The sequence below is a fragment of the Microcaecilia unicolor genome, chromosome 5, assembly GCF_901765095.1.
Source record: "Microcaecilia unicolor chromosome 5, aMicUni1.1, whole genome shotgun sequence".
Lineage (NCBI taxonomy): Eukaryota > Metazoa > Chordata > Amphibia > Gymnophiona > Siphonopidae > Microcaecilia > Microcaecilia unicolor.
Genome location: NC_044035.1, coordinates 224,670,828 through 224,686,864, shown reverse-complemented (window position 1 = coordinate 224,686,864; position 16,037 = coordinate 224,670,828). Strand labels below are relative to the sequence as shown.

Here is a 16,037-nt window from a genome sequence, read left to right as displayed (position 1 = left end):
TTTGTTTTATTTCTATTTGTTAATTTGTAAAGTGGTGATTGGTATTTGTTAGTTTTTTCAAATTTACATCTGCTGTCTTTATATTTTGCACAGTACTAGGAGACATTTTCTGTTTCTGTGGTGTTGCATTGTATGCAGAGTCTGGCATTGGGGGTTCAGTTTAATTTTTGTCTAAATAGAAAGTTTATGATTACTTATTCTATAGTGGATTAGGGTGTATCTGTGTTTGTGAAAAAGACATGGCTTTCAGTTGGCATTGACTGTGCAGGATCGACGATCTGTACTATTCTGTCTGGTTTCGTTTTACAATAGGTGAATTGATGTTCTAGTGCTCACTGTAGTGCTTAAGATGCTTTCCTTTGCCTTGTGTGACTCATAGAAACGACTGCTTATGGTATGGTAAAATTGCTATATAGGTCTTGTTTTGTATTCTCGGTATGCCTAGTACTGGATTTGGGGGGGGGGGGGGTGTTAAAAAAATGTCCGGCCCCGGGTGTCAACTACCCTAGCTACGCCACTGCTGCCGACGTCTCCCTTCCCTTGCACTTGTTGGTTCCCTCAGTGTCCCGCCTTCTTCTGACGTCAGAAGAAGGCGGACACTGAGGGAACCAAGAGCGCAAAGGGAAGGGAGATGTCGGCAGCGCTCCGCTTTCACTGACGCTGCTGCGACCAGAAGTAAAAGATTTAAAGGCCCCAGGGCGCGGAGGGAAGGGCAGAGAGGCATGGATGGGAGGGCAGAGAGGCATCGATGGGAGGGCAGGGCCCAGGGAGAGGACAAATTGCTGGAAGGGGAGGGGAGAGAGGATTGCTGGCTATGGATGGAGGAGGGAAGGGCAGAGAGGGACAAGGATGGACATGGGGGCCCAGGGAGAGGACAAATTGCTGGAAATGGAGGGGAGGGGAGAGAGGAGGATTGCTGGCTATGGATGGAGGAGGGAAGGGCAGAGAGGGACAAGAATGGACATGGATGGGAGGGCAGGACCCAGGGAGAGAGGAGAAATTGCTGGAAATGGATATAGAGCAAGAAATGAAGAAGAAAGGAGAAAAGTAAAGAAATAAATGGAAAGGAAGCCCTGGAAATGGAGTTAAGAGGACAGATAGCAGCAGAATCAGATACTGGACCAGCATGATTGAAAAAAGAAAGTCACCAGACAACAAAGGTAGAAAAAAAAATCATTTTATTTTCATTTTAGCATTTGGAATATGTCCACTTTGAGAATTTACATCTGCTATCTTATTTTGCAATGTATACCAATTTGTTTCTAAGAATATTGCTGACAATTCCTTTCAGTGTGGCAAGTGGTGAGCGATCATTTCATGGGGGGGGGGGGCGTGATCATTTTCACGGGGGGGGGGGGCGCCAATTGATAGTCTGCAGGGGGGCGCCAGAGACCCTAGGCACGGCCCTGCATGAACACAAGCAAAACAGAGATTACTAGTAAAAAAAGGCCCGTTTCTGGCTGAAATGAAACAGGCGCTAGCAAGATTATCCCTCCCTCCCTCCCTCCCTCGGTCCCCTCCGAGGAGTGGAAGTAAGCCTATGTAAGCAAGGAAGGCAATTAGGGTAATCTCTGTTTCCCCTGCAACGTGCAGCCGTCATTGCCATACACTCAAAGTAAACCTTTGTAGTCCACTGTAAGCCAGGGAGGCAATCAGAGTAATCTCTGTTTCCCCTGTGCCGTGCAGCCGTCATTGCCATACACTCAATTCAAAGCAAACCTGTGAGGTGCTGTATCCACGTTGTTGTTCACCGTCCTCCCTCCCATCTTGTAGTAGACAGGAGTGGAAGTAAGCCTATGTAGTCCAGTGTAAGGAAGGAAGGCAATTAGGGTAATCTCTGTTTCCCCTGTGCCATGCAGCCGTCATTCCCATACACTCATATTTAAGGAAACGTGTGAGGTGCTGCATCCACGCTGTCGTTCTGCTGCTGGCGCGGCGGGATGCAGTGTTGCCAGGTGGGCGGTTTTACCGCCCAATTGGGCGGTTTTCTGCGACCCGCCGCGGGAAATTTTTGCCCGCGGCGGGTTGCGGTTTTTTGGGCTGTTTTTCGGCTTCACGGCGGTTTTTTCGGCCGTGGGGGGGCGGGGTTAGTGACATTTTTGGGCGGGGTTAGTGATGTTTTTGGGCGGGGCCGATGACGTGGGAGGCGGGGCCGATGACGTGGGAGGCGGGGCCGATGACGGGGGAGGCGGGGCCGGTGACGGGGAGGCGGGGCCGGCGGGGGCGGGGTTGATGACGGCGGGGGCGGGGTGATGACGCGGGGGTGTCAGGGGCGGGGTTTGAGTTTGGGCGGGTTTTGGGCTGGTTTTGGGCTGGATTGGGTGGGAAAAAAATTTTCCACCTGGCAACACTGGCGGGATGGCGAGCGCGAGCAACTGCGAACATCGGGGAGGAGGGTGAGTGAGGGAGGGCTCAGGGCGGGGTGATGTCCAGCGGCGCCGGCGAGTTGGGACAGGAGGGGGCCCGGGGAGAGGGAGAGAGCGTGCTGCGGGTCCAAGGGTGGGGCTGGAACTTGGAGGAGAGGGAGGGCGGCAGCCAACAACTCAGGCTCCAAGAGGCGGCAGCGGTTCGGGAGAGGAGAGGGAGTTCGGTGGCGGTTTTTTGAGGGCGGTTGGCAGGGGAGGCTACTCCTCCCCCTGCCTGGGTCGTGGTTTGTTGCTGTGCGTTGGGCTGGTGACGTCATCCGAGACGCAGCCAATCAGTGGGATGATCTACTCCATCTACCAGACCACCTTTGAGAGATCCACGGTTCCAGGCAGCCTCAGAACGTTGGAGGTGAGAATTATTATATAGGATATGGGTTCCTAACACAAGTGGACAGGTGTCTGACTTCAAAATACCATTTGGGCGTGTGAACTCCTCCTAAAATCGCACGTCAAGAATCTTTGGATATTGCTAGACTAATCACTTACTTTGAGCCTGCAAATTCAAACAACCTTTAAAAACTGTTTGTATCACCTGATACAAGCCGAGATTGGGTGGCAGAGCCGGTGGTGGGAGGCGGGCCTGGTGGTTGGGAGGCGGGGATAGTGCTGGGCAGACTTATATGGTCTGTGCCAGAGCCGGTGGTGGGAGGCGGGACTGGTGCTTTGGAGGCGGGGATAGTGCTGGGCAGACTTATACGGTCTGTGCCAGAGCTGGTGGTGGGAGGCGGGGCTGGTGGTTGGGAGGCGGGGATAGTGCTGGGCAGACTTATACGGTCTGTGCCAGAGCCAGTGGTGGGAGGCGGGACTGGTGGTTGGGAGGCGGGGATAGTGCTGGGCAGACTTATACGGTCTGTGCCAGAGCCGGTGGTGGGAGGCGGGGCTGGTGGTTGGGAGGCAGGGATAATGCTGGGCAGACTTATACGGTCTGTGCTCTGAAGAGGACAGGTACAAATCAAGGTAGGGTGTACACAAAAAGTAGCACATATGAGTTTATCTTGTTGGACTGTCCTTCTTTGTTAAACTGTACAGCGCTGCGTAACCCTAGTAGCACTCTAGAAATGTTAAGTAGTAGTAGTAGTAGTTGGGCAGACTGGATGGACCGTGCAGGTCTTTTTCTGACGTCATCTACTATGTTACCTGTGGCAACTACAAAATCTCTCTCCATATATTGACAAGTCTGACCACAGTGGTCCATGCCATGCTAACATTGGTCAAACCAAAAAGAGTTTGCACCAGCTCCACCTAATTCAGAATGCTGCAGAACAACTGATACAGGGCTGCAAGTGGTTTGATCACATCACAGCCTCTCTGTAGAAACTACACTGGCTACCGGTATCTTACAGGGAGGAATATAAAACTCTTATCTTTGATTTTCAAGGTTCTCAGACAAAATGGGCCACAGTACCTAAAGAATGTTAGCCCTCTACACACCTTTGAGGGTTCTAAGTTCCTCTCAAGGAGTATCACCTGTACACTCCTCAAAATAAATTGCACATTGTGATACCCACTAGCGAGTCTTCTTAGGAGTAACCTCTATACTCTGAGACGGACTCCTAATGGGGCTACACCAAACTCAAGACTACCTCTACTTCAGAAAGCAGACAAAATCCTGGCTCTTCTTCCAAGCATTTAATACATATGGTGACCAACATAATACAGGATCTTTACTACCGACCTTGACCACTGAAGTCAAAGGTTACTTGTGTAGGGATAAACAGATACTTTTTCTCCAGTATGATATATCAGCTGCATTCAACTCAGTGAACCACGATCTGTAATTGTGCAAATTGAGTGAGATTGGGATGGTTGGCCCAGCCTTGAATTGGTTTAAGGAATTGTTACTTAATAGGACTTATGGGCTCATTTTTGAAAGAGAAGGGCGCCCATCTTTTGACACAAATTGGGAGATGGGCGTCCTTCTCCCAGGGTTGCCCAAATCGGCATAATCGAAAGCCGATTTTGGGTGCCCTCAACTGTTTTCCGTTGCGGGGACGACCAAAGTTCCCGGGGGCATGTCGTAAGCATAGCGAAGGCGGGACTGGGGCGTGCTTAACATATGGGCATCCTTGGCCCATAATGGAAAAAAGAAGGGCGTCCCAGACAAACACTTGGCCGACTTTACTTGGTCCATTTTTTCTTGTGACCAAGCTTCAAAAAGTTGCCCGAACTGACCAGATGACCACCGGAGGGAATCGGGGATGACCTCCCCTGACTCCCCCAGTGGTCACTAACCCCCTCCCACCCTAAAAAAAACTTTTAAAATATTTTTTGCCAGCCTCTATGCCAGCCTGAAATGTCATACCCAGCTCCACGACAACAGTATGCAGGTCCCTGGAGCAGTTTTAGTGGGTACTGCAGTGCACTTCAGGCAGGCGGACCCAGGCCCATCCCCCCTACCTGTTACACTTGTGGAGCTAAATGTGAGCCCTTCAAAACCCACCAGAAACCCACTGTACTCACATCTAGGTGTCCCCCTTCACCCCTTAGGGCTATGGTAGTATTGTACAGTTGTGGGTAGTGGATTTTGGGGGGCTCAGCACACAAGGTAAGGGAGCTAAGCACCTGGGAGCAATTTCTGAAGTCCACTGCAGTGCCTTCTAGGGTGCCCAGTTGGTGTCCTGGCTTGTCAGGGGGACCAGTGCACTACGAATGCTGGCTCCTCCCATGACCAAAGGGCTTGCATTTGGTCGTTTCTGAGATGGGAGTCCTCAGTTTCCATTAGCACCGAAAACCAGGGACGACCATCTCCAAGGTCGACCTAAATTTCACAATTTGGGCATCCCTGACCGTATTATTGAAACGAAAGATGGCTGCCCATCTTGTTTCAATAATACGGGTTTCCCCGCCCCTTTGCCGGGAAGTCCTGCAAGGACGTCCTCATGAAAACTTGGGCGCCCAGTTCGATTATGCCCCTCTTATTGTCTTTGGAAGGGCAGCAAGTTCCCTCAGAGCTGGCACTCAGAGTGTGGAGGTGTTCAGGGCTCTATATTATCGCCCAGGATATTCAATCAGTTTATGAGTTCTTTGGGTGCCATCTCACTGATAGACGGTGAATGTTTGTATTCCTATGCAGCTGATATTTTGATGTTAGTCCCGGTATATGCCACCCTGGATGATACCTTTGCCAGGATATCTCACTGTATGAATAAAATTCAGTGTTGGGCTACTGATAATATGCTTAAGTTAAATCCAAACAAAACAAAAGTTCTCTGGTTTCGGAATCCATCAGTGTTAGTTCCTTCAACAATACTGCTGCCTAGTGGTAAAACCCTACAGGTTGACAACAATTCCAGGGTTTTGGGAGTTATTTTAGGGCATCATTTACTAAGGCGCGCTCACGATTTTAGCACGCGCTAAAAATGTGAGCACACTAAGCATTAGAGATGCCCAAATAAATGCATTAGCGTCTCTAACATTTAGCATGCGCTAAAATCGTGAGCACGCCTTAGATTAGGTAACCACAACTACCAGTATCTCATTCTGCCCTTTAGCTTTCTGTCTGTTGAGTACATAAGAATCGTAACACAGGTTAGATAAAAGGTCCATCAAGCTCAGTATTCTGTTTCAAACAGTGGCCAGTCCAGGTCACCTGTACCAGTCAGGATCCCAAAAGTAGCAAGATTGGTATGACCAGTGGCTTTTCCAAGGTCTACCTTCATAAATTTTGTAACTGCCTTTTCAGCAATATGTAAGCCACATTGAACCTGCCATATGATGGGAAAATGTGGGATACAAATGCAATAAATAAATAAAATAAATAAAAGACCCCCTTAGATTGCTCTCTCACTTTTGAATCTCAGATTAATAATCTATAGAGAAGAACTTTCCGTCGTATGAGACAGTTACGTTTAGTTAGACCCTTTTTTCATGATCTCATTTTGCCCTTTTGGTCCAAATGTTGTCATTAGTGCATTTGAACTACAGCAATTCTTTATAGATTAGGTTGAGTGCTAAACTGTTACATAAATTGCAATTGATACAAAACACGGCAGTGCGACTGGTTTTTTGCCTCAAACAATATGACAATGTTTCTGAATATTTTCAGGGACTTTGGCTTCCTTTAAAAGCACATATTTTTTAACCTATTTGTTTGGTTTTTCATGTATTTTATGATAGCTTTTCAGAATTATTAATTCAGTTTTTTTCACATTCATTTTTTTTTTCCGCTAGGGTTCTTAACAGCCTTTTACTAAAATTTCTAGTTCTTAAAGGTCTACATTACAGGCTTCAACTCTATTCTGTTTTCTTTCCAGGCTATTGCTATTTGGAATTAACTTCCTTTAAATATTAGAGTAGGGGCCTTGTTTACTAAGGTGCTCTAGCATTTTTAGTGCATGCTAAATGCTAGAGTCGCCCTTAGCACAGGGTGTTAATATATCATCTATGTCAGTGATGGCGAACCTTTCAGAGACTGAGTGCCCAAACAGCAACCCAAAATCTAATTATTTATCGCAAAGTGCTATTCCCCCCTCCCTCCCGTCCCCCTCCCCTTCCCCCCTCCACCTCCCTTCGAGTTCCAGGCCCCCTCCCTCCCTCCCAGTTCCAGAGTCGGCCCTCCCTCCCCCCCCACCGAGTTCCAGGGTCCCCTCCTCCCTCTTCCCGCCCTCCCAGTTCCAGGGGTAACAAAGGAGAGAATGTGTATATATCTGTGAGAAAGTATTAAGGGAGGGTGGAAGAGAGACAATAAATAAGGCTACCCACCCCCACCCTCAACTTCCACTGCCAATTAAACTTCTAACTAATCTATAAAGAATTTCACGGTGACAAAAACTCCAAAGTTTGGGGATATTACTTGGGCTCTGTCTGCTCTGCTCCTCCAACTGCAAGTCAAGATTCTTCTCCGAGGACAAGCAGGCTGCTTGTTCTCATGACTGGGTGACGTCCGCGGCAGCCCCCACCAACCGGAAAGAAGCTTCGCGGGACGGTCGGCACGCAGGGCACGCCCACCGCGCATGCGCGGCCGTCTTCCCGCCCGTGCGCGACCGCTCCCGCCAGTTCCTTTTTTTCCGCGTCTGGAGAGAGTCGTGCCTCGCCGCTCTCTCTGATTCAGCCGCCGGATTTTCGATCGCGTTTACGCCGATCGTGCTTTTCTTTGTTTATTTAGGTTAGTTACCGTCCGGTTTCTTTTTGAAAAAAAAAAAAAAAAGAAACCCTGCGCGTGTGGAGCACGCGCTCCCTTTTTCCCTCGCTTCCAGCGGGGACACCGCATTGCAGCCTAGTGGCCGCACGGTCGTTTTCCTTTTCGTGGTGTGATTTCAGCCACCATTGACGACTTTGACTTCGCCGACGCGATTTTTCCGTCGATGTCCTCGAAGGTCCCGAGTGGATTTAAAAAGTGTGGTCGCTGCGGCCGGCCGATCTCGCAGACCGACACCCACGCTTGGTGCCTCCAGTGCCTCGGGCCGGAGCACAATATCAAGTCGTGTTCTCTGTGTCTCGGTCTCCGGAAACGGACTCAGGTTGCGAGGCAAGTTCTGCGGGACCGTCTTTTTGGAACTTGCGCCGGCCCCTCGACGTCGACCTCGAAGGCATCGGTATCGACGCCCGGCCCTTCGGTACCGGTATCGATGCCCGAGACATCGGCACCGATGGCAGCGACCCCAGGAGAACAGGTCCCGTCGGCCCGCCGGTCCTCCGGTGAGAGTGGGGGTGAGAGGCCGCGTGGGCAGTCGGCCCCGGTCACTCCCTCAGCTCGTGGGCCACGGGACCGAACCCTGTCTGACCCGGTACCTCGAGACCGAGGGGGATCGACCTCCTCCTCCTCCATGCCCTCCGGCGCCGGTGACGGGCATCGTAAGAAAGATAAGAAGCGTCGTCACCGGTCGCCCTCGGTGCATCCGGATATCGGAGAGGAGGCGACGCCGAAGCGTCATCGTCGAGAGGAGAGGTCTCCGTCGGTTGTGGAGGTACCGACGCGTCGGGGTTCCGGCACCTCGGTGCCGTCTCCTGGCCCCCAGCAGCTTCTGGCGCCGACACCCCTACCGGCCCCACCGCCTTTCCGGGCAGCGGGCCTGGACGAGTGCCTCAGAGCCATCCTTCCGGGGATCCTGGAAGGGCTGATGCGCCAGGCTGTGCCGGCGCCGGGGGTGCTTGCGCCCTCGGCGCCGATGACTGTGGCGCCGGCGAGCTCTAGCCCGGCGCCGGGGCCGTCGACACCGCCGCCGCTTGCGGTGCCGGTCTCGACCGCCACGCAGGTGGAGTCCCCGTCGACGTCGATGGAGGGAGCTCCGTCCCCGCCGGCGCGGGAGTCCACCGCTCGACGACACCGAGACCTTGGTGCCTCGACGTCGAGCCGGGCCCGGTTCAGGACTCAGCTACATGAGCTTATGTCCGACACCGAGGATGAGGACTCGTGGGGGGAAGAGGAGGACCCTAGATATTTCTCCTCAGAGGAGTCTACGGGCCTTCCCTCGGACCCCACGCCTTCACCGGAGAGGAAACTCTCACCTCCCGAGAGTCTCTCCTTTGCCTCCTTTGTGCGGGATATGTCTATTAGCATTCCCTTCCCCGTGGTCTCTGTGGAAGAGCCGAGGGCCGAGATGCTCGAGGTCCTCGACTATCCATCACCACCTAGAGAGTCCTCCACGGTGCCGCTGCACAATGTCCTTAAGGAGACGCTGCTTCGGAACTGGGTGCGACCATTAACTAACCCCACCATTCCCAAGAAAGCAGAGTCCCAGTACAGGATCCACTCCGACCCAGAGCTAATGCGGCCACAACTGCCCCATGACTCAGCGGTCGTGGATTCTGCTCTCAAGAGGGCACGGAGTTCGAGGGATACCGCCTCGGCGCCCCCGGGGCGGGAGTCTCACACTCTGGACTCGTTTGGGAGGAAGGCCTACCAATCCTCCATGCTCGTGACCCGCATCCAATCATACCTGCTCTATATGAGCATTCACATGCGGACCTATGTGCAACAACTGGCGGACCTGGTCGAGAAGCTCCCGCCGGAGCAGTCCAGGCCTTATCAGGAGGTGGTCAGGCAGCTGAAGGCGTGCAGAAAGTTCCTGTCCAGGGGTATCTATGACACCTGTGACGTGGCATCTCGTGCTGCGGCCCAAGGTATAGTGATGCGCAGGCTCTCATGGCTGCGTGCCTCTGACCTGGACAACCACACCCAGCAGAGACTGGCCGACGTCCCTTGCCGGGGGGATAACATTTTGGTGAGAAGGTCGAGCAGATGGTGGACCAACTACATCAGCGGGAAACCGCTCTCGACAAGCTCTCCCACCGGGCGCCTTCAGCATCCACCTCCACAGGTGGACGTTTTTCCCGGGCCCGGCAGGCTGCACCCTATTCTTTTGCGAAGCGTAGGTACAACCAGCCGGCCCGAAGGCCTCGTCAGGCACAGGGACAGCCCCAGCGCGCTCGTTCTCGTCAACAGCGTGCGCCTAAGCAGCCCCCTGCGCCTCCACAGCAAAAGCCGGGGACGGGCTTTTGACTGGATCCACGGGAACATAGCCGCCCTACAAGTGTCCGTACCGGACGATCTGCCGGTCGGAGGGAGGTTAAAATTTTTTCACCAAAGGTGGCCTCTCATAACCTCCGACCAGTGGGTTCTCCAAATAGTGCGGTGCGGATACGCCCTGAATTTGGCCTCCCTGCCTCCAAATTGTCCTCCGGGAGCTCAGTCTTTCAGCTCCCATCACAAGCAGGTACTTGCAGAGGAACTCTCCGCCCTTCTCAGCGCCAATGCGGTCGAGCCCGTACCACCCGGGCAGGAAGGGCAGGGATTCTATTCCAGGTACTTCCTCGTGGAAAAGAAAACAGGGGGGATGCGTCCCATCCTAGACCTGAGAGGCCTGAACAAATTCCTGGTCAAAGAAAAGTTCAGGATGCTTTCCTTGGGCACCCTTCTGCCAATGATTCAGAAAAACGATTGGCTATGTTCCCTGGATTTAAAGGACGCATATACTCACATACCGATACTGCCAGCTCACAGACAGTATCTCAGATTCCGCCTGGGCGCACGGCACTTTCAGTATTGTGTGCTGCCCTTTGGGCTCGCCTCTGCCCCACGAGTGTTTACCAAGTGCCTCGTGGTGGTAGCGGCCTACCTACGCAAGCTGGGAGTGCACGTGTTCCCATATCTCGACGATTGGCTGGTCAAGAACACCTCGGAGGCAGGAGCCCTCCGGTCCATGCAGTGCACTATTCAACTTCTGGAGCTGCTGGGGTTTGTGATAAATTACCCAAAGTCCCATCTCCAGCCAACCCAGTCTCTGGAATTCGTAGGAGCGCTGCTGAATACCCAGACGGCTCAGGCCTACCTTCCCGAAGCGAGGGCCACCAATCTCCTGGCCCTGGCTTCGCAGACCAGAGCGTCTCAGCAGATCACAGCTCGGCAGATGTTGAGACTTCTGGGTCATATGGCCTCCACAGTTCATGTGACTCCCATGGCTCGTCTTCACATGAGATCTGCTCAATGGACCCTAGCTTCCCAGTGGTTCCAAGCCACCGGGAATCTAGAAGATGTCATCCGCCTCTCCACCAGTTGCCGCACTTCACTGCTCTGGTGGACCATTCGGACCAATTTGACACTGGGACATCCATTTCAAATTCCACAGCCCACGAAAGTGTTGACGACGGATGCCTCTCGCCTGGGGTGGGGAGCTCATGTCGATGGGCTTCACACCCAGGGTCTGTGGTCCCTCCAGGAAAAGGATCTGCAGATCAACCTCCTGGAGCTCCGAGCGATCTGGAACGCACTGAAGGCTTTCAGAGATCGGTTGTCCTGCCAAATTATCCAAATTCGGACAGACAATCAGGTTGCAATGTATTACGTCAACAAGCAGGGGGGCACCGGATCTCGCCCCCTGTGTCAGGAGGCCGTCGGGATGTGGCGTTGGGCGTGTCGGTTCGGCATGCTCCTCCAAGCCACGTACCTGGCAGGCGTAAACAACAGTCTGGCCGACAGACTGAGCAGAGTCATGCAACCGCACGAGTGGTCGCTCCATGCCAGAGTGGTACGCAAGATCTTCCGAGCGTGGGGCACCCCCTCGGTGGACCTTTTCGCCTCTCAGACCAACCACAAGCTGCCTCTGTTCTGTTCCAGACTTCAGGCACACGGCAGGCTAGCGTCGGATGCTTTTCTCCTCCATTGGGGGACCGGCCTCCTGTATGCTTATCCTCCCATACCTTTGGTGGGGAAGACCTTACTGAAGCTCAAGCAAGGACCGCGGCACCATGATTCTGATTGCGCCCTTTTGGCCCCGTCAGATCTGGTTCCCTCTTCTTCTGGAGTTGTCCTCCGAGGAACCGTGGAGATTGGAGTGTTTTCCGACTCTCATCTCGCAGAACGACGGAGCGTTGCTGCACCCCAACCTTCAGTCCCTGGCTCTCACGGCCTGGATGTTGAGGGCGTAGACTTCACTGCGTTGGGTCTGTCTGAGGGTGTCTCCCGGGTCTTGCTTGCCTCTAGGAAGGATTCCACTAAAAAGAGTTACTTTTTCAAGTGGAGGAGGTTTGTCGTGTGGTGTGAGAGCAAGGCCCTAGAACCTCGTTCTTGCCCTGCACAGAACCTGCTTGAATACCTTCTGCACTTATCAGAGTCTGGCCTCAAGACCAACTCAGTAAGGAATCACCTTAGTGCGATTAGTGCTTACCATTATCGTGTGGAAGGTAAAGCCATCTCTGGAGAGCCTTTAGTCGTTCGATTCATGAAAGGCTTGCTTTTGTCAAAGCCCCCTATCAAGCCTCCTACTGTGTCATGGGATCTCAACGTCGTCCTCACCCAGCTGATGAAACCTCCTTTTGAGCCATTGAATACCTGCCATCTGAAGTACTTGACCTGGAAGGTCATTTTCTTGGTGGCAGTTACTTCCGCTCGTAGGGTCAGTGAGCTTCAAGCCCTAGTAGCTCATGCTCCATATACCAAATTTCATCACAACAGAGTGGTGCTCCGCACCCACCCAAAGTTCCTGCCGAAGGTGGTGTCGGAGTTCCATCTTAACCAGTCAATTGTCTTGCCAACATTCTTCCCCAGGCCGCATACCCGCCCTGCTGAACGTCAGTTGCACACATTGGACTGCAAGAGAGCATTGGCCTTCTACTTGGAGCGGACACAGCCCAACAGACAGTCCGCCCAATTGTTTATTTCTTTCGACCCTAACAGGCTAGGGGTCGCTGTCGGGAAACGCACCATCTCCAATTGGCTAGCAGATTGCATTTCCTTCACTTACGCCCAGGCTGGGCTGACTCTTGAGGGTCATGTCACGGCTCATAGTGTCAGAGCCATGGCAGCGTCGGTGGCCCACTTGAAGTCAGCCACTATTGAAGAGATCTGCAAGGCTGCGACGTGGTCATCTGTCCACACATTCACATCTCATTACTGCCTCCAGCAGGATACCCGACGCGACAGTCGGTTCGGGCAGTCGGTGCTGCAGAATCTGTTTGGGGTGTAAATCCAACTCCACCCTCCAGGACCCGAATTTATTCTGGTCAGGCTGCACTCTCAGTTAGTTGTTCTTCGTAGGTCAATTTCTGTTGTACCCTCGCCGTTGCGAGGTTCAATTGACCTGGGTTCTTGTTTTGAGTGAGCCTGAGAGCTAGGGATACCCCAGTCGTGAGAACAAGCAGCCTGCTTGTCCTCGGAGAAAGTGAATGATACATACCTGTAGCAGGTGTTCTCCGAGGACAGCAGGCTGATTGTTCTCACCTACCCTCCCTCCTCCCCTTTGGAGTTGTGTGTTTCATCTTTTGCTAGTCATTCAACTGGTGGGAGCGGTCGCGCACGGGCGGGAAGACGGCCGCGCATGCGCGGTGGGCGTGCCCTGCGTGCCGACCGTCCCGCGAAGCTTCTTTCCGGTTGGTGGGGGCTGCCGCGGACGTCACCCAGTCGTGAGAACAATCAGCCTGCTGTCCTCGGAGAACACCTGCTACAGGTATGTATCATTCACTTTCTCTTCTGCCGAGTGCCGACGATACCGGTGGCTCGGCGGGGGTGGAGTGCAGCACTGCAGCTGAAGCAGAAGGCGGGAGTCGCGGAGCGGTGGCAGCACTGAAGACCAGTGGGCGGGCGCACTGATGTGCTGGTGTAGGGGAAGATGCGAAGCCGTGAGGTTTAGTCCAGATGGGCTGGACTGGAGACGGAGCAAACTTCCTTGGGCGGGACTCGGGAGAGAGGAGCCTTACAGTGAGAGGAGACGACGCAGCGAACGTGGCTAAGTGGAAGGTGTGCACCGGCGACACCCCCCTACTGGCTGCAGAGCCGAACAGCCAATGCAATGGCTGCCTGGGCTGCGGTGCCACGATTGCTTGTTTTTTTTTCTTTTTATAGCGGCCACGAAGGATGAAGGGAAAGTGGCTGGGCATGCATGCCAACAGAGAGGGCTCTGCGTGCGCTCTCTGGCACGCGTGCCATAGGTTCACCATCACTGATCTATGTTATCTGAATATTCTAACAAATGCGTATTAAGATGTTTCATTTGTATTGTGCTGACATTCTGAGTATCATGTAAGTGTTGTATGAATGTTGTTTGATGTTGCCCATTATGGTACCATTCCTATTCTGCTGGCATTCATCATTTTTCTGTTATATGATTGTTTTATAGTGCTGTTAAATGTTTATATATCTGATACCGTATCATTTTAGTCATATTACTAGGGTTCAATTTGCCATTTCCACATTTATATCATTGATTGTATTTATGCTTATATTTGGCCAATTTACTATTCTTACGCTGTAAACAAAATTTTTAAGTTTTACCTCAAGCTGTACCTACTGTACACTGCCTTGGGTGAATTTCTTTAGAAAGGCAGTTAATAAATTCCAATAAATAGATAAAATAGTGCCTCTGAATATCCTGGTGAGCAGCACTTATCTGGATAACAGGTGCTGTTGTCCAGATGAGTGCTTATGAAAATTAACCACTTAAATATTAGGGCTAGTTCAGTGGTTCCCAAACCTGGCCCTGGAGGCACCCCAGCCAGTCAGGTTTTCAGGATATCCACAATGAATATTCATGAGAGAGACTTGCATGCAGTGGAGGCAGGGCATGCAAATCTGTGTCATGAATATTCATTGTAGATGCCCTGAAAACCTGAGTGGCTGGGGTGCTTCCAGGACCAGGTTTGGGAGTGGAGGAGTGGTCTAGTGGTTAGGGTGGTGGACTTTGGTATTGAGGAACTGAGTTTAATTCCCACTTCACGCATAGGTAGCTCCTTGTGACTCTGGGCAAGTCACTTAACCCTCCATTGCCCCAGGAACAAATAAGTACCTGTATACAATATGAATGCCGCATTGAGCCTGCCATGAGTGGGGAAAGTGTGGGGTACAAATGTAACAAAAAAAAAAAACACCTCATGGCTAGCTAATCTTATAGGTTTATGTCAAAGAAATAGGCTGATATTGTTTTGCCTCGTTGCATCTGTGGTGATGCAGTACTGATTTCCTTAAGAAAAGCAGAACTATATCTCTATATATACAATGAAAAAAAACACCAAATAATTAATTGAACCCTTCCCCACCCTCAGTGAGTTTTCCAGATGGAATCTTCTTGTTTTGTTGACTGGGATGAAGGAGTGACCCAGTGGCTAAAGCCCCCACAGACACCAGAGATTACATTGTGCTTTTTCCCCCCAGATGATATTTGTGGCACTGGGAATGTCCTTTCACCCGCCATTGCCTCAGGTATAAAGTTAGATTGCATGCTCTGTCAGGACCTATTAATTATTCCTGAATTTGTAACTCACTTTCACCTCAGATTTTGAAAGATAAACAATATATCTAAAAATCTTGCAATTTTCAGGGTGCATTCCTCCGTCTCTCCAGTCAGATCCCTATGATACTGTATTTCTGTGCTCTCCATGAATATGGCGATAAGGTGGGAAAAGCAATGTTTCAGATTCTTCAAGATAAGACTGAATTTGACAATCTTCTAGAGGAGCAGCCTGATTTTGTGGAGAAGAGGATGGCACTGGAGAATCAAGTTGAGCGTCTCGGAGAAGCTCGCAAGAACCTGTTGGATTTGTCAGGTTAAGCCAGTTCTATGATTTATAATAAAGCACCGATGGTGCATTCAGAGAATCAAATTATAGCTTAGATTATACTCCTCTTTTTTCCCCTTGTCTTTCCAGGGCCGGTCTTAGCAATTGCGGGGCCCCGTGCAGACCAGTTCAGTCCCCCCCCCCCCCGACCATGCCTGCCTGTGCCCACCACCATAAACCATAATTTATCAGTTTAAAAGGAGTTTTAGATCTCTTGGAACCCCACCTCACTCCACACCTTGATATGCATCCACCACGTTTCAGTAGAGTGGCAGACAACAGCAGCAATTTTCATATCCCATCAGCTGCCTAGCCCAGAAGAGCCTCCTCCCTGCTGCATACCACCCTTGCGGAAGCAGGAAGTGACATCAAAAGGGGGCGGGACGCAGCAGCAAAAAGGCTCTGGGCTCAGCAACTGAAAGGATACGACAATTGCTGCTTCTGCCTGATGCTCTCTACTGAAATGTGGATGCACATTAAGGTACGGAGCAGGGAGGTGTTCCGAGACAGGAAGACAGATGTGCCAGAGATGCGGGGCCCCTAGGAGCACGAGGCCCTGTGTGACTTCCCCTGTCACCCCTGCCTAAGACCGGCCCTGTATCTTTCCTCCTGCACAGTAGAAGA

The 16,037-nt window shown here is 51.8% G+C and overlaps 1 protein-coding gene across 1 annotated transcript in view; it reads left to right on the top strand.

Moving 5' to 3' along the window:
* Nucleotides 1–15,461, top strand: part of LOC115470562 (interferon-induced GTP-binding protein Mx3-like) — a 155,614-nt gene extending 140,153 nt beyond the window's left edge. Inside the window, exon 13 of the mRNA XM_030203821.1 lies at nt 15,176–15,461. Coding sequence (XP_030059681.1) covers nt 15,176–15,406 — 231 coding nt within the window. The 3' untranslated portion in view covers nt 15,407–15,461. The remainder of the gene's footprint in view (nt 1–15,175) is intronic.
* The last annotated feature ends 576 nt before the right edge of the window (nt 15,462–16,037 follow it).